Source organism: Artemia franciscana, chromosome 3, assembly GCF_032884065.1.
Source record: "Artemia franciscana chromosome 3, ASM3288406v1, whole genome shotgun sequence".
In the NCBI taxonomy this organism is placed as follows: Eukaryota; Metazoa; Arthropoda; class Branchiopoda; order Anostraca; family Artemiidae; genus Artemia; species Artemia franciscana.
The window spans coordinates 979,048-1,000,767 of NC_088865.1; the positions used below are offsets into that span (position 1 = coordinate 979,048).

A 21,720-nucleotide genomic window follows, 5' to 3' on the forward strand; every position below is an offset into this window, starting at 1 on the left:
TTTCAACGATCATTTTCGGCAATATTTAAGAGTGGTTTGCAGGACACTCCTAGTTTTTCGTTAAAGTTCTTCGTTTTTCGTTAAGAGTTCTTTTGTAGCATAGTTGAGATTCTTCTATAGTATTTTCATTAGCGTTTCTATCTTGGAAATTTGCTCTGGCCTTCAAAACAGAACTTTGAGATACCCATCAAAAAACAACAAGTATTCCAGCTTTGAACACTTCTCCGTCTACCCAATTCTATCACCAACACAAAAGCACTGTATACACAAATACGATGCTATTTCAAAAAGAAATAATCAATCAAATTAAAATTATGCTTTCTTTTCAGCATAAAGAAGACACAATTTTAAAAATTACGAGCATAAATGCACTCCTGTAAGTAATCAAACTGAAAGAATCGCTTTTCCAATTAACTGCACTACAATTATATTTGAAGTAAGAGACTATTTTATTTATTTTATAATTATTAATCTATTAATTTAGCAGTACAGATTAAAGAGCGCAAAGATACTGCACTTCTTTTTCTAAGATAAAAAACAATGACGAATTCTAGGATTAGGATTATGAGCAAGATTGTCGTTCCAATTTATTCAATCCTTTTATCTGGGTCTCTTCTATAAAACCTAACTCTAAGAACATGAAGTAGTAAGTATATGATAAGCTATAAGAAAACGATATAATAAAGTTCTACTTAAACAAGTTTTTCAATTATTATTAAAATAAAGGAAAAATAAAATGTCCTGGATTCTTTATTTTTACTGTTTTTTGAATCCAAAAGCGGTATCTTAGTTTAGGAAGGCCATACAATGAATAAAAGGAGCATACAGGCCATACAAGGAGCAAAAGGAACATACAGGCCACATAAGGATCAAAAGGAGCATACAGGGCATAAAGGAGTAAAAGAGCTTGAATGAGCAGTAAATTCTTTTAGTGAGGGGAGAGCAAAAAAGATAATTTATTCCAAAATGTAAAGAGTTCTGTTTCTTTTAAAATTTGAGAAGGGGAGAGAAAGGAGCAAAAGAAAGAATTTCACGGATAATTTAATGAATTTAAGATTGAAAACCTTTGATTTTTATTTGAATTTTACAATTACTTGATGCCTGTTATGTTGCAACGACTTTTTATGTAAAAATAAACGCCATTACACAAAAAGTCGGCAACAGCAAACAGTCTTCCACAGAGTTCGTTATGAATTACTGCTCAGCTCTAAAATTCAACATAGAAAAGAAAAAGGACGTCAATCGATTGGAGATACAAGACAAGGAAAGAGGTGATAAAAAGAAAAAAACAACAACTCTAAAACTTAAAACCGACCCTATATATAGAGGACAAAATTAAAATCTGCGTTTGTTTTAGCCATCCTTAATTTAAGTTCTACTAAAATTTCCTCACTAGAGGATCATTGGTTGATACTAAACAAGAACGGAGGACAATAAAATCGTCAAAAAGATCTTATTGTCTTTTGCGAGGCAAGAACAAAGCATTGGGCAGCAAACAGAACTTTACTGAGTTAAGTAACTGGTAGATGAAACCGAGAAGCCCTAGAAAAGTACAGTATAATCTGTATTTAAGACAAGAAAAGGCTAAGGAATTCCGGTCAGGTTAAAAAGCTTAGAAAAGATACAAAATGTCAAAAAGGGAGCTATAGAACAAGCAAATAGCTAGAAGAACTCATCATATAGGGAACGGAAACCGCATAGTTAAAAAGTGGGTAAGAATTTTGCATCGTCAAGACATTTAACACAAACAAAACTTAACATATGAGACACTAAATATTAATTAGTACATTTTCAAAATAGAACAAAAAACAACCATTAAGTAAAAGCATGAGTTCATTTGATCTGCAAAAAAAAAAAAAAAAATAATGTCGTTAGTCATGCACTTGGACGGTGAAAGAATAGAAAAGAATTTTAATAAACAATCAAGAGAGATAAAACTCTACAAAAAGAAAACTTCAAACAAGACGATGGCCAGTAGAATTAAAAGACTAAAACAACGCGGATATTTCGCCTGTATCAAAACAAGGCGTCTTCAGCACAAGAAAATTAAAAGAAAACTAATCTAAAAACAAATAAAAACCACCACCAATTATAATAAATAAAATTGTCGCTACCTATCCACGTAGGGAAAAGCAGCTATTCGAGTTACTTCAATGAGAATCAAAGAGCAACTGAGGAAAAATTTATGAAAATTGAAACATAGTTAATTATTCTGTTGCGAAATAATCCTCTTGTAAGCTAACATTGAAGCAACTCTTTTTGGTCTAGTGGGTAATCTTGTCCCCTGGTGATTGTGTAAAATTTTAATTCCCCCATCGACTATTGGTTCATTTTTCAAAAGAATATCATAAATTGGGTCAATATTTAAATTTCCTGTGTCTCTATTTATTGAAATATTAGCAAATATATGTTTTTTAATTTCTATAGCCTCCCTCGCCCACTGAAAAAAACCTCTATCATTAGAAATAGCTGTAGCCTCATCAAATTGTATAAAATGTTCGGCTAGAGCCGAAACAAAAGTTTCGGGAGGCTTTTTTAGTTGTAGGGTTTGTTCTATTGAGTTGCGATGCTCAATAAATATTTCAGTAAATTGTTGGTGAGTTTCCACAGGAACAAGGAATTTTATATACCCCACTAACTAAATCTCCCCGGGTTAAACCCTTCCCAGAATTAAGAAAACTACCTAATGGTCTCACTGATTGGAAACAAGTATCAATGTTATGTTTACCTAAAATTCTTTTAAGCATCTCCCCCAAAGTAGGTACATAAGGTAAAGAAATGAAACGTTTCGGTAAGTTTAATTCTGTGCACTGTGAAACACCAATAACCCTATTGTTGTTTTTAATGCGTCTATTTTTTATTATTTTATCAATGAATTTAATCAGGTAGCTATTACAAAATAAAACATCCCTCAAATATAACAATTCAGAATCTAAAAACTCCCGGGAACAAATTCTGAAAGCTCTATCCACCAGTGCAATCACAACCCCTCGTTTCACTGAGATAGGGTGGCAAGAGTGAAAGTTCAAATACCTATCACTGTGGATAGACTTTCTATAAACTGAAAAAAGTAAATGGAACTCACTTTTAATCAATAAGATATCCAGAAAAGATAGTTTATCACTTTCTTCAAACTCCACTGTAAATTTTACGTTTTTGTCAAAACTTTTTAAATGTTTATGGAAAAGGTCTAAAGACTCTAAACCGTGTTTCCAAATGCAGACCACATCATCCATGAATCTGCCCCAGAAACAAGGAGAGAGCCTAAAACTATGTATGGCGGAGGTTTCAATATATTCCATGAAGAGAATTTTAGCAAAGCAGGGTCAATAATTATCTCGATTCCACAGAGTTCGTTAGGAATTACATCTCAGCTCTAAAATTCAACCTAAAAAAAGCTCGTTTTGGCCATCCTTCGTTTTTAGTTCTTCAAAGATGTCCTCGCTTGTATGCTTATAATGTGTTTTATTTTCTTATACTAAAAATGTAGTTTTAACTGAAAAAACGCCTTAGCCAGATAGATTAGCAACTACAGATACATTTCAATCAACCATATAGAATTTCAACCACAACAAAAATGGAAAGGATGCCTACTTGGAACCTCAAAAAATTCGCCTGATTTTGAAAAAGGTGGGAAATAACCCTAAAGCATCAAGTGATCCTTATAAAAATCTCACCATCAGACCCAGGGTATCAGAGAACCCTCTTGTAAAGGTTTCAAACTCTTATAAACAAAAATGTGATTTTTTCCCAAAAGAAAGATCACGGATGGATATTTATTATTTCATTTTGAAAATGTTTACTGCTCATACTGCAACTGTTGCTATATTGCAAGCAGAGGGTATTACGCTGAAGCTTTCAAGGAACATTTAGACGGACGTTGAACTAAATCAAAACGAACATTCATCATGAATATTGTCAAAAGGGTGACAAATTAATATCTAAAAAACGGCTCAAATTATTAAGTTAGACCTTTCAGGGTCTAAATAGTTCAGACGTCTCTCTGTGACCAAAAGAGGAAATGATAAGAGAAAATAAGAACAATAACCAACGCTATCTAGCTAAAAAAAATCAACATCATACAAGTTTCATCAAAAACTTATTTTTTAAATGTTGTCTTTTCCTTTTGCCTTAACCTTGATCAGAGATGATTGAGGTATTTCTCCCCAAAATATAGGCCCATCTGTGTCGCATTTGTTCTTTAATAAACATAGTCCTTCCCAAACTTACTTCTTCAACAGCCCCTTTTCATGAAAAAATATAACTCAGATCCCCCTGCGGATTATTTACTTTCAAATTTCAATACCAAATAAACAGAAAACAGTAAAAACATAATGCATCTACTTTTTCCGTAAATCAAACTAAAGAAAGCAGGGAATTAAAAAAATCGATGCTATTACTAAAACAATTTTTATTATAAAGTATAACAAAGTAACAAAATTATCTACATTTGTAGATATTATTAGATATTATTATTTATTAGATATTATTATTATTAGATAATTATTTGTTTTTTGACAAAATCTTTAAACTAGCTGTCGAACTTAGAATAGAAAAGCAATACAAAACAGTTCAAATATGCAAAATCATCTCATTGAGGAAGATGAAACTTGTTTGCTGCTAATTTAGCTAGCCTTGGGGCAATAGTAGTCTTATGACACCTGTCCTATTCTGAAAAATCATTTTTTTTGCGTATTTGAAAATTAAAAAATAAAATAAAATTATAAAAATTACAAAAAACCAGAAGATAATGGTCCAACATTTAAAAACGTCTTGTTTTCAGACTGACAAGTTTTTTCAACTGAAAGTAAATAGCAATATTAAAAATTAAAACGAACAGAAATTAATACCTAAATGAAGGGGATTGTCCCCTCCTCAACGCCTCGCTCTATACGCTAAAGTTTTTTAGTTCTTGGAAAAAGCGTCTTGCTGTTTTAATTAAACGACCCTAGTGTTTCAGGAGTCATTCTTACAAAATTGCAACAAAATTCAAACTTAAGAGTAAAGAGAGGTTTTGAGGAGGTGGCAACCCCATTCACAGACAGAATAATTTTGGTTCGTTTAAATTTTTAATGTCACTTCTTACTTTCAGTTGAAAAAAAACTTGTCTTTTTACTATATTTTTGATCTTTTTTTGAATAATTTCAGAAAGTATGACCCCATCTCCACGGAGGAGCCCCCTTACTATGAAAGTATCCTCTAGATAATTCAATACCCCGGACAATTGCTTTTAATACCCCGAACATTTACTTTTAACCACTCCTGGTGTAAAATTGAGACGGAAAAGAGAAAGCAAGCCAAATAAAAATAATTTTATTCAAGAATTCTGGCAAATTCCCATGACAAGTTCACTCCCTGGAAACTTATCTTCCTATGGCATATTCCTCTGTGGAAAAACCCCCAACAGACAATCCGTCCCCTCTTCACCTGAAAATGTACGCATGTATCTATAACAAATACTATGCGTAAACGATAGGTAAATATTATAATTTAAAGACCTTTCCCCTGGAATTGTACGGGGGAGGGGTTCATGTTATACCCAAAGAATCAGCTATTAGGTCTTTCAGCTACGATGAACAAAATGGCTATCTCAAAATTTTTATAGGACGATTTTGGGAAAAAAGTAGCGGGGAGGTGGGCTAGTTACCCTTCAATTCATTTGGTCACTTGAAAAGGGTACTAGAACGTTTAACTTTCGCTCGAATGAGCCCTCTTCCAATATTTTAGGAACCACTGGGTCAATACAACTACCGCTGGGGAAAACAAATAAACGAAAAAAAAAACACGCATCCATGATTTTCTTCTGCCAAAAAATAGAAAGTTCCACATTTTTGCAAACAGGAGCTTGAAACCCATGCATTAAGGGTGTCTGATAGCCTGTATCAGATAGGGTGATTTTGGTTAAGATCAGTTGATTTTTAGGGGCTGTTTCATTCTTTTTTGACAATCAAGAAAGCATTCTCAGGGTCGTTGCCTTTGATGAATAAGAATAAACTTAATAAAACTTTTTATATTTGAAGTCAGCATAAAAATCTGATTCTTTTGATATATATTTTGTATCAAAATCCGTTTTTTATAAAACTGTTATTTTGAGTATTGGTTACTATTGAGCCGATTCTATGATTTTTAAATGAAGTGTATTTTATGGTAGAAATAACGGTTTTCAGCACTTCTTAGCCATTAAGAGATGGCCAGAACCCTAATTTAAGGGCTTAGAAACCTATTTAAACGTACTTTTTGCTTAGATTGTATTTTATGTTAAAAATAAAGTTTTTTAGCAGAACTTAGCCATTATAAGATGGGCAGACCTCTAAACTAAGGGCCAATAAACTTATTTGTAAATACTATTTGTTTAACATGAAGTATAATTTATGGTAGAAATAATGATTTTTAACTGTTCTTAGCTATTATGAGATAGCCAGATCTCTTAATTAAGGGCTTATAAGCCTATTTGTAAATTTGATGGTTGGCTGACAAGGACGATCTCTGGCAATATGTCATCCTTCATCCACAGAACGTGTCCTAGCCATATCAATCTTTCTCTAATTATAGCCCAAAAAATCAGGAAGAACCATATTTTGTACCCCTTACTGTTTAAAATACGGTAAGTCAGACGGTAGAAAAACCGTCCAAGTTAGGCTAATAGCCTTATTTCGCTATACCATACAAGGATAGAACCTTTATTATAACTCTTCTATCAACTCAATCAAGCGTTTGCTCATAATCTATAAACCTAAGACTAAAGGGGTATGATGACTATGGCACTTCTTAACTAGCATTATATGAGTGGAAGTTTGGTCGATGCATTCTCCCCCCCCCCCTTCCAAAGACCACACTTTCAATACTAAAGCTGATGCTTTTTTAATTACCCAATTCACTCTTCTTCTTTTTTATAGAGGGGTTTCATTAAAAATTTCCTAAAATTACAAGGTACTTTTCCTTCTTCAAGAATCCAAATTTCTGAAAATCATAAAAATTTAATTAAAAACAAGAAACTACTTAAAAGAATTACACTCTGCAAAAATTAATAATCTGCTCCAACATCACTTATAAAGTCACGTCGACCAACCGCCGCTGCTTGCTTTGTTGTAACGTTTTCTAATTTAGGACAATCAGTAATACGATGGCCCAGACCACCACAGTAACTACATCCCCGTTCACCTAAAAAGGGGAAACAATTATGATTTAAGTAAAAAGAAAAGCGTCACAAATACAAGTGACTGCTTGTTTTGTTGTAACGTTTTCTAATTTAGGACAATCAGTAATACGATGGCCCAGACCACCACAGTAACTACATCCCCGTTCACCTAAAAAGGGGAAACAATTATGATTTAAGTAAAAAGAAAAGCGTCACAAATACAAGTGACTGCTTGTTTTGTTGAACGTTTTCTAATTTAGGACAATCAGTAATACGATGGCCCAGACCACCACAGTAACTACATCCCCGTTCACCTAAAAAGGGGAAACAATTATGATTTAAGTAAAAAGAAAAGCGTCACAAATACAAGTGACTGCTTGTTTTGTTGTAACGTTTTCTAATTTAGGACAATCAGTAATTAGATGGCACAGACCACCACAGTAACTACATCCCCGTTCACCTAAAAAGGGGAAACAATTATGATTTAAGTAAAAAGAAAAGCGTCACAAATACAAGTGACTGCTTGTTTTGTTGAACGTTTTCTAATTTAGGACAATCAGTAATACGATGGCCCAGACTACCACAGTAACTACATCCCCGTTCACCTAAAAAGGGGAAACAATTATGATTTAAGTAAAAAGAAAAGCGTCACAAATACAAGTGACTGCTTGTTTTGTTGTAACGTTTTCTAATTTAGGACAATCAGTAATACAATGGCCCAGACTACCACAGTAACTACATCCCCGTTCACCTAAAAAGGGGAAACAATTATGATTTAAGTAAAAAGAAAAGCGTCACAAATACAAGTGACTGCTTGTTTTGTTGTAACGTTTTCTAATTTAGGACAATCAGTAATACGATGGCCCAGACTACCACAGTAACTACATCCCCGTTCACCTAAAAAGGGGAAACAATTATGATTTAAGTAAAAAGAAAAGCGTCACAAATACAAGTGACTGCTTGTTTTGTTGTAACGTTTTCTAATTTAGGACAATCAGTAATACAATGGCCCAGACTACCACAGTAACTACATCCCCGTTCACCTAAAAAGGGGAAACAATTATGATTTAAGTAAAAAGAAAAGCGTCACAAATACAAGTGACTGCTTGTTTTGTTGTAACGTTTTCTAATTTAGGACAATCAGTAATACAATGGCCCAGACTACCACAGTAACTACATCCCCGTTCACCTAAAAAGGGGAAACAATTATGATTTAAGTAAAAAGAAAAGCGTCACAAATACAAGTGACTGCTTGTTTTGTTGAACGTTTTCTAATTTAGGACAATCAGTAATACAATGGCCCAGACAACCACAGTAACTATATCCCCGTTCACCTAAAAAGGGGAAACAATTATGATTTAAGTAAAAAGAAAAGCGTCACAAATACAAGTGACTGCTTGTTTTGTTGTAACGTTTTCTAATTTAGGATAATCAGTAAAACGATGGCGAAGAACACCACGGTAACTACATCCCCGTTCACCTAAAAAGGGGAAACAATTATGATTTAAGTAAAAAGAAAATAGCGACTAATGAAAGTGACTGCTTGTTTTGTTGTAATGTTTCTAATTTAGGACAATCAGTAATACGATGGCCAAGACCATCACAGTTACTACATCCTCCTTCACATAAAAAGGGGAAACAATTACGATTTAAGTAAAAAGAAAAAAGTGACTAATAAAAGTGACTGCTTGTTTTGTGGCAACGTTTTCTAATTTGGGACAATCAGTAATACAATCAGTAAACAATCAGTAATACGCTGAATACAACGGTGTATATATATTTTTTTTATTTTGATTGAAAATAAAGAAATGCTAGATTTTTAATAGGACCAAACTTTTTCAAAGTACTTACAGGGTTTTTTGCAAGATTATAAAGAAAGGGAGCAGGGGCCACCCAAGGGTGAAAATTGCTGTAAAGGATTGATTTCATGATGTATAAAGTAGTTTATCAGCGGCTTTTTTCCCGAAAGATCTTTTCCTGGCAACATAAATTTTCTCGACCCATATTCCTTTCGGTGGCCTTTTTTATTTTATAGTTTGCCTCACCCCATATTATGTAAAAGTGCAGTTTTTTTTGTAAAAAATTTATTTATTTTAAACATTTTTTTAAAATGACCAAACACGTGAATGTACCGATTTCTTATAAAATGATCCATTAAACAACTGTCTAGTTCCAGTACCCCGCTAGCTGCCCTGCTAGATCATTTAAGTTAAAAGAGCGACTAATATCCTAGACCTCTATGTTAAAAGGTATACTTTAACATCATTGCTTTATTTTCTTGATGTATTTTTTCGTGGCGTATTAGAATAGAAGAGAATTTTATTTTAAAATTTCTCTCACAGCATGGTTGCCGAATTTGAATCTTACGTTAAACATACGTAAATATACGTAATATATACGTAAGTAAATATACGTATATATAACATCGAATGAACTTGACGTTCGCGTCAAACATAAAATAGTCTACACTTAGTTCAAAAGTCAAAAATAAATAGATAAAAATAAAATTAATGACTCATTTTTCTGGCTATTATATAACCTAACAAAACTCGGAACAAACTCATCCGATATCTTTCATGTTTAGCGGGGATGGGAGTCAGTTTAGGGATTGCATTATTACATTATTGTGCAGCATTACATTGTTCGTTATTTCTGGAGAAACAATTTTTAAAATTGAGGTAACTAATGCTGAGCAACAAAGCTTAACAGACAAAGCAATATAATCAGGAGGAGCAAACAAGCCCACGTTTTAAAAAATTTTATTGATTCTTGCGTGAGAAACATTAAGCAAAAAAAAAAAAATGAAACCTTTTGAGTCAAGACATTTTGAATGTCTTAACTCTGTTTCTCTATGGCTTAAGTCGTACTACAGCCATTTTGCAAATCTCAAGCGGTAAAATACCCTGTTTAGACTCAGAATTATATAAATAACTTAAAATGGAATTAACATAGAAATACAAATAACGGATATAACGGTGTGAATATAGAAATAACGGGTATATATTTTAAGACAGTGAAAAACCGATAGATAACCCAAAATTTCGAACAAAACATCAAGAGACAAAATAAAGTAAAAAGAACAGCTAAAATAAACACAAAATTAATATAAGAACATGAAAAAATATTTAAAAACTGCAACGAGTCTATGGCCAGGAAGAAAAAAAGAAGAATAGTAAGAAAGGAACAAGAGCTAAGAGCCCATATGGCACTTGTGACGAAGTAGGAAGAGCCAAGAGCCAAGAGCTCATATGGTATGAGCTCTGGCAAAATTCTAAGAATCAATAGATTGCTTTAAAAGGAAAATCAGAGGCTGAATGCCGGTCGGGATTTAAAATAAGAGCTCTGAGTCACAAGATCATTCTAAATATCAAAATTCATGAAGATCCGATCACCCACTCGTAAGTTAAAAATACCTCAATTTTTCGAATTTTTCCTCTCTCTTCAGCCCCCCAGATGGTGGAATCGGGGAAAACGACTTTATCAAGTCAATTTGTGCAGCTCCCTGAGACACCTACCAATTTTCATCGTCCTAGCACGTTCAGAAGCAGCAAACTCGCCAAAGCATTGAACCCCACCCCCTAACTCCCCCAAAGAGAGCGGATCCAGTCCGGTTACGTCAATCACTTATCTACGACATTTATTAGCGTTTTCCAAGATTTCCGGTTTTCCCCTCCAACTCCCTCTAATGTCCACAGATCTGGTCGAGATTTGAAATAAGAGCGCTGAGACATGAGTTCATTCTAAATATCAAATTTCATTTAGATCCGGTCACCCGTTCTTAAGTTAAAATACCTCAATTTTTCTAATTTTTCTAAAATAACAACCCCCAGCTCCCCTAAAGAGAACAGATCCGTTCCAATTATGTCAATCAAGTATCAATAGCTTGTGCTTATTCTTCCCATCAAGCTTCATCCCGATCTCTCCACTCTAAGCGTTTTCCAAGATTTCCGGTTCCCCCCTCCAGCTCCCCCAATGTCAAAGGATCTGGTCGGGATTTAAAATGAGAGTTTTAAAGCACGAGATCCTTCTAACGATCAAATTTCATTAAGATCTAATCACCCGTTCGTAAGTTAAAAAAGCCTCATTTTTTTCTAATTTTTCCAAATTAACAACCCTAGATAAAGAGAATGGAGCCGTTCCAGTTATGTCAATCATATATCTATAGCTTGTGCTTATTCTTCCCATCAAGTTTCATCCCGATCTCTCCACTCTAAACCGGAAATATTTCCAAGATTTCAGGTTTCCCCCACCAGCTCCCTCCCAGTGTCACCGGATCAAGTCGGGATTTAACATAAGAGTTCTAAAGCACAAGATCCTTTTAAAGATCAAATTTCAGTAAGATCTAATCACCCGTTCGTAAGTTAAAAATACCTCATTTTTTCTAATTTTTCCGAATTACTCCCCCTCCCAACTCCACCAAAGAGAGCGGATCAGGTCCGGTTATTTTCTTCACATATATTGGACTTGTGCTTATTCTTCCCACCAAGTTTCATCCTAATTTCTACGCTTTAAGCATTTTCCAATATTTCCGCCCCGCCCCCCCCCCCAATGACACTGGATCCTGTCGGGATTTAAAATGAGAGATCTGAGTTACGAGATCCTTCTAAATATGAAATTTTATTAAGATCCGATCATTCCTTGGTAAGTTAAAAATACCTCATTTTTTCTATTTTTTAGAATTAATCCTTCCCTCCCCCAAAGAGAGTGGATCCGTTCCGATTATGTCAATCAACTATCTAGGACTTGTGCTTATTTTTCCCACCAAGTTTAATCCCGATCCATCCACTCTAAGCGTTTTCCAAAAGTTTAGGCCCTCCCCCCCCAACTCGCCCCAATGTCACCGGATCCGGTCGAAATTTAAAAAAAACAGCTCTGAGACACGATATCCTTCCAATCATCAAATTTCATTAAGATCCGATCACTCCTTCGTGAGTTAAAAATACCTCATTTTTTCGAGTTTTTCAGAACTAACCCCCCCCCCCAAAGAGAGCAGATCCGTTCCGGTTATGTCAGTCACGTATCTTGGACTTGTGATTATTTTTCCTACCAAGTTTCATCCCGATCCCTCCATTCTAAGTGTTTTCCAAGATTTTAGACCCCCCCCCCCCCAACTCCCCACAATATCACCGGATCCAGTCGGAATTTAAAATAAGAGCTCTGAGACACAATATCCTTCCAAACATCAAATTTCATTCAGATCCGACCACTCCTTCGTAAGTTAAAAATACCTAATTTTTTCTAATTTTTCAGAATTAACCCTCCTCCCCCTCCCAACTCCCCCAAGGAGAGTGGATCCATTCCGTTTATGTCAATCACGTATCTATGATTTGTGATTATTTTTCCCACCAAGTTTCATGCCGGTCCCTCTACTCTAAGCGTTTTCCAAGATTTTAGGTCCCCCCAACTCCCCGCAATGTTATCGGATCCGGTAGGGATTTAAAATAAGAGCTCTGAGACACGATATTCTTCCAAACGTCTAATTTCATTAAGATCCGATCACCCGTTCGTAAGTTAAAAATACCTCATTTTTTCTAATTTTTGCAATTTAACCGTTCCCCCATCCCCCCCCCCCACATGGTCGACTCGGGGAACTTAATCTGGTCTGGTTCTGATACACCTGCCAAATTCCATCGTCCTAGCTTACCTGGAAGTGCCTAAAGTAGCAAAACCGGGACAGACAGACAGACCGACAGAATTTGCGATCGCTATATGTCACTTGGTAGATACCAAGTGCCATAAAAAGAGAGAGTTTAAGAATAGTTAAAAGAGGTAAGTTAATAGTTAATAGGGAGAAAAGAAAAGAAAGAAGATGAAAAGAAGGATGTAAAGAAAAGAAGAATAGTTAGATGAGAATTTCGTCTCTATCCAGCAAGTCGTCTTCAGTGTGGACAAACAAAGTATCCAAAATATATCTATACGAAATCTAAAAACAAACAAAATTATTTTTATCATATACGCCAAATTTAGCAAAAAATTTGCCAAATTTTTCTTTGTCATCGCAGTCATCTCTTTTAGGATCCCGTAGCCCATTTTGTAAAATTGCATTTAAAAGATGCATTTAAAAAATATACAAAGACCCGACGTCGGTTAGGATATGATGACAATGATTCAAAACTCACGGTTCCAGACTTTTAAATTATACACTTAGACTTTAGACTTTTAGAATTAGACTTTTAATTATACCAGAATTTTATTAGACTACGCTTAAAATCATCATATCACTGACTATCGGTATTATGACAGAGTGAGATGATAGAATTTTTGTTTCCAATACTTGAACCGATTTCATTACTGTTCAACATTCGAATACGATTGTTCGAGCTTTGCAAATATAAATGTACTATTTTAAACTTACTGGATCTACGAAGTCAGATACAACGATGTTATGGAGACAACCCAACCCAATTACTTCTTGCAATATGTCTGAGCCATTCAAACCAAATTATTCAATTAAATAAAAATAATAACAGTAAACAAAAGTCTCAAAATTCAAAATTCCCGAATATATATATCTTAGTTTGAATCATTATAAAAAAGACGGCTAAATTTTACTATTCACGTGGTATAAAATCTAGGAAAAAAGGGGGGGGGGCTTTATAAAGGAATTGTACCATGGGAGTAAAAAAAAAACACCATTTAATGCCATCCTATTGAAATCTTGAGGATGACCATTTTGCTGAAACATTTTTGAAACTAAAAAAAAACAACTATTTGCTCTTGGAATAAATGGTTTGCTTCTTTTAATAAATTAAATAAAAAAAACTAATTTTTTTAGCTGAAAGTAAGGAGCGACATTAAAACTTAAAACGAACAGAAATTACTCCGTATATGAAATGGGTTGTCCCCTCCGCAATCCCTCGCTCTTTACGCTAAAGCTTTTAATTGTTTTAAAAAGTAAAATTGTGGCAAAGAGTCAAACTTCAGCGTAAAGAGCGAGGGATTGCGGAGGGGACAACCCATTTCATATACGGAGTAATTTCTGTTCGTTTTAAGTTTTAATGTCGCTCCTTACTTTCAGCTAAAAAAATTAGTTTTTTTTATTTAATTTTTGAACGTTTTTGAATTAATGCATGTTTGGTTTTGGCTCTCCGCACATAAATTATTAAAATGAAATTTGTATATTAATTCTTTTTTTGGCTAAATGGCTTTCTCTTAGTTTTGATCAGACGATTTTGAGAAATAAGGGGTGGAGAAGGAGGCCTAGTTGCCCTCCAATTTTTCGGTTACTTAAAAAGGCAACTAGAACTTTTAATTTTTAATGAACGTTTTTATTAGTAAAAAATACACGTAACTTAAGAATTAACTTACGTAACAAACTTTCATAACCTTATATTTTTATTATGTATACGAGGGGGTTTGTACCCTCGTTAATACCTCGCTCTTTACACTAAATCGTAAGTTTTGTCCCAATTCTTTAAGAATGACCCCTGAATCAGAAAGGCCGTAGAATAAATAGTTGAAATTACTAAAAATACTTTAGCATAAAGAGCAAGGTATTTATCTCCTCCTAAATACCTCGCTCTTTATGCTAAAGTATTTTTAGAACCCCTCATATGCGTAATTATCTCTGTTCGTTTTAAGTTTCAATGCTACTTCTTCCTTTCATTTGAAAAAACGTTTTCATGTTTATTTTTCATTGTTTTCTTATAGTAATGCTAGAGAATCCTGCGCCCTTTTCATTGAATTTTTCTTCCCCCATGACAGATTCCTCCAAGGAAAGATCCTCCAACATAGCCCCCTCTCCTCAGCCCCACCCCCAAACAAAATAAAATCCCCCTGAAAACGTCTGTACACTTCCCAATAACCATTACTATATGTAAACACTGGTCAAAGTTTGTAACTTGCAGCCCCTCCCCCAGGGATTGTGGGGGAGTAAGTCATCCCCAAAGACATAGTTATTATGGTTTTCGACTATGCTGAACAAAATGGCTATCTCAAAATTTTGATCCATTGACTTTGGTAAAAAAATGAGCGTGGGAGGGGGCCTAGATGCCCTCCAATTTTTTTGGTCACTTAAAAAGGGCACTAGAACTTTTCATTTCCGTTAGAATGAGCCCTCTTGCGACATTCTAGGACCACTTGGTCGATACAATGACCCCTGGGGAAAAGAAAAAAAAAAAAAAAAAAACAAACAAACAAATAAACACGCACCCGTGATTTGTCTTCTGGCAAAAAATACAAAATTCCACATTTTTGTAGATAGGAGCTTGAAACTTCTATAGTAGGGTTCTCTGATACGCTGAATCTGATGGTATCATTTTCGTTAAGATCCTACGACTTTTAGGGGGTGTTTCTCCCTATTTTCTTAAATAAGGCAAATTTTCTCAGGCTCGTAACTTTTGATGGGTAAGACTAAACTTGATGAAACTTATATATTTAAAATCAGCATTAAAATGCGATTCTTTTGATGTAGCTATTGATATCAAAATTCAATTTTTTAGAGTTTTGGTTACTATTGAGCCGGGTCGCTCCTTACTACAGTTCGTTACCACGAACTGTTTGAAAACAAAAAAACATAACTAAATACGCCTTCAAACTTATGTGTGGAAGAATGCACCCCTCATCTAAAAAAAAACAAAAAAAAACAAATAATAAAGATATTTATGGTTAGTACTTATATTTTCTACAGTTTTCATATGATTCGTCTAACTTCTGTTTGCAGGCTTACCCCAAAATCAATTCATACTTAGGGCCTGCACGCGTCACTTATCCAAATATATTTTTCTCATTTAGGGCCAAAACCCTTATAACTGAAAACCTAGGCTCTGTATATTCCTATCCCCAAATGTTAGGACTTGTATGTAATCTTTAATGTTACAACAACAAAAATACAACAAGAGGGGAGCTATCACCTTAAAATACTTAGTTCAATTACATACTTAGTCCCAAAAAGTTCCTGGAAATAAAGAGAAAATTCAGATTAATTTCCCCAGCCTCCATCTATATTTATCTGAAGGTATTTATATAATATATATATTTATACATATATATATATATATATATATATATATATATATATATATATATATATATATATATATATATATATATATATATATATATATGTATATATATATATATATATATATATATATATATATATATATATATATATATATATATATATATATATAAATATATTATATATATATTTATATATAGATGTATATATATATATATATATTTATATAAAGTTAGAAATTTAAGCATAAAGATGCAGTTTATTGACACTTCAGGCACACTCTCTAAATTACACTGGCCACGGGCCATGGACCGAGGCCAAACCGGCAACGGGCCGAGGCCACGGGGCGTGATACACAAATATCCACCGACCGTAATAACTGTTACGTAATTGCAGATTAGTGTAGACAATTTTTATAAAGCTTCGAATGAGTTAACTTAGTTAAATATTTCGAGGTACAAAATGGAACACAGCGCAACATTCCTGTGGCAAAATCTCTTTCGCTACAGAATAAAAGGCACTAGAACTTCTCCTGACCTCATATCGGTCTTTCCTCGATGTTCAAGGACATTTCATTTAATAGTCACCTCTGGAAAAAAATATGAGAAACAATACAATGGATTTGATCATGAAAAAAAACAAAAACGAATCAATAAGTAGAGCACTGATGTGTCCCCCTTTGCTTTTTTCTTCTCCAATGCTAGCAGGGCACTGAAAAAACATGACGAGCCACGTAAAAGATCATTTGAGAGGAAATTACCATATATGAGCATTTTTTCAAGTGACAAAATGCAATATTTAAAATAATCCTAGGAAGGGTCACCAACACGACTGCTGAGGACAAATATGAGACAATTGGTAGTTCCTTGTGTTATGCAACCATACCATCTTTAGAGAATTTTCATCTCTCTTATTGGTTATACAAAACTAGTAGCTATCAAGCACAAAGACATAGTAATTATTAAGTAATTATTAAGTAATTATTGGGTCAGAACGAATTGATTTATCAAAGGTATACAAATAGCAGAAATATTCTATAATATTACCTTCAGCAAGAACGTAAGCCTCTGTTTCAGCCTGCAATGTGGCCAAGAATGGAGGTATTTCCTGCTTGGATTCTATCAACAAATGCTTCAAATCTAAGAGTACAGACTGTTCAGTTGACTTATTAACAAATGTAGTTGCAAGGCCAGTTTTTGTAGATCTTCCTGTTCTGCCAATACGATGGACTGAAACATATGATTTTCATTAAGTTAAAAAATGAACAATGTAGTAAACTAGAAATATATGTATAAGACTCTGACACATTTCACAGACAGGGCCAGGTTAAGACGTTGTAGGGCCTCTCAGATAAATTATCTTATACTGAAAATATCAAAGTAAAACTATAAGCCTATTTCCACAATTACTACTGTTGCTAGAAACTCATCGCCAGACCAAACTGCCTTTGGACAATATGGCTCCAAACACTCCTCCTCCACTTGAATACTTTTAAAATTGCTCCAAATTCTTAGTCGTATTTGAGCATAGCACAAAAAAAACGTTTTGTACGGTATTTTAGTTGATCCAAAAAGCACGTTTTGTGCGTCCAAAGCTCTACTTTTTGCATTGTTTGTAAGCGCACCCAAAGAGAAAAAAGAGATTGCCGTCGTATACTTTGGCATAAAAAAGTGTGAAAATATTCAATCGGTTTACTCTTATTTTATTTTGATTATTAATTACTTTATTATGTTGTTTCAATTATTAATTATTTTATTTTCAATATTTATTTGCGGAGAGGCAAAATCAAACATGAATTAATTCAAAAACGTTGAGAAATTAAATAAAAAACACCCGATAAAAAAAACGAGTTAAAAAATCAACAATGTAGAAAACAGGAAATATATGTATGGGACTCTTTCACAGGCAGGGCCAGGTTAAGACGTTGTGGGGCCTCTCAGATGAAGCATCTTATATTGAAAACATCAAAGTAAAACTATAAGCCCACTTCTACAACTACTTCTGTTACTAGAAACTCACCGCCAGACCAATCTACCTGTGAACAATATAGCCCCAAACATTCCTCCTCCACTCGAATACTTTTAGAATTGCTCCAAATTTTTAGTCGTATTTGAGAATGGCACAAAAAAACCATTTTTGTATGCTTTTTTAGTTAACCCAAAAAGCACGTTTCGTGCGTCAAAAGCACTACTTTTTGCATTGTTTGTAAGAGCACCCAAAGAGAAAAAAGAGATTACCGCCGCATACTTTCGCATAAAAAAGTGTGCAAACATTCAATCGATTTACCCTTATTACATATTATGTGACCACTTCTAGGTATGCTGTAAAACTGTAAATAGTTCTTTGTAATTAATCTGCATAAGTGTAAACACCAAAGGCAAAAAGAAAAGTTATAGAGAACAGATTTGGCTCGTCGCACATGAATTATCAAAACAAAATATGTATATTAATTATTATTTATTTATTTTTTTTGGCTAAATGGCTTTCTCATAGTTACGATCAGACGATTTTGATAAAGGAGGCATAGTCATCCTCCAATTTTTGGTTACTTAAAAATGCAACTAGAACTTTTTATTTCTTTTTACGAACATTTTCGTAAGTGATAAATATACGTAACTTACGAATTGACTTCTCCGGTTTTCTGTAAATTTTAAAATCCAGACTATTTTCATTTTTTAAAAGAAGAACATCTAAAAAAGGAAGTTTATTATCCTCTTCTAATTCTATTGTAAATTTTAAATCAACTTCCTTTAAGAAACTTCCTTTTTTAGATATTCTTCGTTTAAAAATGAAAATAGTCTGAATTTTAAAATTTACAGAAAACCTACTAACAATAATAGATTTTTGTCGTTCTTCTCCGGTCATGCTCGCCAAGTAAAAATTGGCTTAATCATATCCTTAACTGACCGCATTTTTAGAATTTGTTCTCCAAAATGCATTGAGGAGGAATTATTATTGTTAAAAGAAATTTTAATAAGCAACCATCACCAGGTTGGTTAATTGACCAGACTTTTCCGAAAAGAATAAAAAAATTTCTAGAATTTTCTAACGATATTCTGGAAACAACAGAAAAGAAAGATATTGTACCACCTATGAATATAGATAGATTTATATATTTGTTTTCAACTACGTAAAAACTTGCGAATATACAACATTCTTGGCTTTCCCATTGTCTGTGCATATACACCATGTCACCATATGTTCCAGGGCTGAGTGAAAAACTTAAAAGAATTTTACAAAATAATGCTTTAAATGTAGCTTTAAGATGTAGTAATACTTTGGCTAGTTTTTTAAATTCTGGAAAGGATCGAACTTCCGTAGAGCAACAAAGTGGGGTTTATAAAACCCCATGTACTTGTGGAAGCTCTTATGTGGGACGTACTAATCAGAATTTAAAAATGAGATTACTACAACATCATAATTCTATTTCATCGTCTTTTAAGCAAAATTCCAAACCTGAAGATTTCACGTCGGCTCTATCGGAACATATTTATACTTATCCAAATCATTTTATTTTGTTTGAAAAGGTTTCTTTGATCTCTAGGGACCAAGGTTTAAAACAAACTTTCAGGGAAACAATCGAAATTAAAAAAATTATTCAAGAATAATTCCATAAATAGAGATACAGGTGAATTTAGATTGAACTCAATTTATGATAATTTACTGAGGTCAAATAAAGTAAATATTACTTCACCTAAGAGCTATGACATATGTCCACCTGATATGTCAGGTAAATCTAATGAATCGGAGCCAAAAAGGTCAAGGAGATTTGCTTCCGCTGTTGCATTGAAAAAATAAGAGCAATAAACTATGTAATTATATGTAAATAGGAGCAATGTAATAAGTTTATTGGTATAAATTTTGTTTGTTTTTACTGATCTCTTTTAGTTTTACTGCTGACGATGAACACTGTATATGTGTTCGAAATGTCCATTTAAAAATTTTATATCTGTTCACTGTCTATTAAAAGGTTTCATGCCTATTTTGAACTGTTATACTTTCGACAGTTATTAAATTTTTCGATTATAATGAACAAAATAGCTATCTCAAAATTTTTGATCCGGCGACTTTGTAAAAAAAGGAGCGTGGGAGGGGCCCTAATTGCCTTCCAATTTTTTCTGTCACTTGAAGCGTGATACTAGAACTTTTAATTTCCATTCGAATGAGCCCTCTTGCGACATTCTAAGACCACTGGGTCGATACGATCGACCTTGGAAAGAAAGAAGAAAAAAAAAATCCGTGATCTTTCTTCTGCCAAAAAACACAAAATTCCATATTTTTGTAGATAGGAGCTTGAAACCTCTTCAGTAGGGTTTTCTGATATACTGAATCGGATGATGTGATTTTCATTAAGATTCTAAGACTAAGACTGTTAGGGGTCTTTCCCTTTTTTTTCGAAAATAAGGCAAATATTCGCAGCCTCGTAGCTTTTGATGGGTAGGACTAAACTTGATGAGACTTATGTATTTAAAATCCGCATAAAAATCCAATTCTTTTGATGTATCTATTGGTATCAAAATTCCATTTTTTAAAATTTTGGTTACTATTGAGCTGGGTTGCTCCTCACTACTGAGTCCCTTTCATATACGGAATAATTTTTGTTCATTTTAAGTTTTAATGTCGCTCCCTACTCTCAGTTAAAATGAAAACTTGTTTTTTTTTTAATTTAATTTTTTTATCTTTATTCTCTATCACTATTTTGATTTATAGTTCCTATTGTAATTCTCCATCGTTCCTATTTCTCTACCACAGCCTAAAATTGTATACTAGGGGAAGAAAACGTTCATAATAAGAAGAAAAGTAAGCATAACTACTAATATGATAGAAATAAATAGGATGAATGGAAAACAGATCAGCAAAGGGGAGAGGGGGGGGGCTCTTCTGTCAGACATTGGCTTTGCAACCAACTATGAGGTGTTTTTAGAAGACATTGAGTTTTTTAAGAAAAAGATCACTATTCACCCTTGCAACCTAGCGTCATCTATGCCCTCCTTGATACTCTGCGACCTTTTATTAATAATCTCCATCCTCCCCAAAGAAGAAGTATGAACAGTATCTTACCATAGTTTTCAATATCATCCGGCATATCATAATTGATTACGTGCTGTATATCAGGAAAGTCTAGGCCCTTAGAGGCAACATCAGTAGCAACAAGAACGTCCTTGGATTTTTTGCGGAACAACTCAATTGCTCTTGAGCGCTCATCTTGATCTACGAAGTAAATAACAAAGAGTTTAGTTTAATGTATTTGAACGCATTATAGGAGCAGCTAGCTATAGAAAAGTTATAAAACTTAGAACCTCAAGTTGGCGTCTAGGAAAAAAGAAGAAAAAAAAACCATCTGACTTCTCGTAGTCCCAATACCTACAAACAAGAAAAAATGTTAAAAGATGTTAAAGAAGAATGCTGCATGTCGTTTGACCTAATTATAACCACTGCTACTAACGACTCGCTGTGGCACCAAGCTACCTAGGGCTAACACAGCTACGCACGCTCCTCCTCCACCCAAGTCTGTGTAAAGCCTCTTTCTTTATTCCCTCTTTATAAGTTGTAATTTCCCTTTTTCCTTACGACTCCCGCCCACCCTATTCCGGGACGGCATGCTTTTCGTTTGGCCCTA

General features: G+C 33.9%; 1 protein-coding gene across 7 annotated transcripts in view; it reads right to left on the reverse strand.

Moving 5' to 3' along the window:
- Positions 1–6,957: 6,957 nt before the first annotated feature.
- LOC136024721 (ATP-dependent RNA helicase abstrakt-like) overlaps positions 6,958–21,720 on the reverse strand; it is an 83,473-nt gene continuing 68,710 nt past the window's right edge. The window contains exons 10-12 of one of the 7 annotated variants that reach the window (XM_065700141.1): positions 21,162–21,311; positions 17,147–17,329; positions 6,958–7,161 (exon numbers count right to left, since the gene is read on the reverse strand). In XM_065700141.1, the coding sequence (XP_065556213.1) occupies positions 7,025–7,161; positions 17,147–17,329; positions 21,162–21,311 (470 nt within the window). In that variant the 3' untranslated portion in view covers positions 6,958–7,024. The other 6 variants (XM_065700145.1, XM_065700142.1, XM_065700147.1 and 3 more) reach the window with 6 other exon arrangements.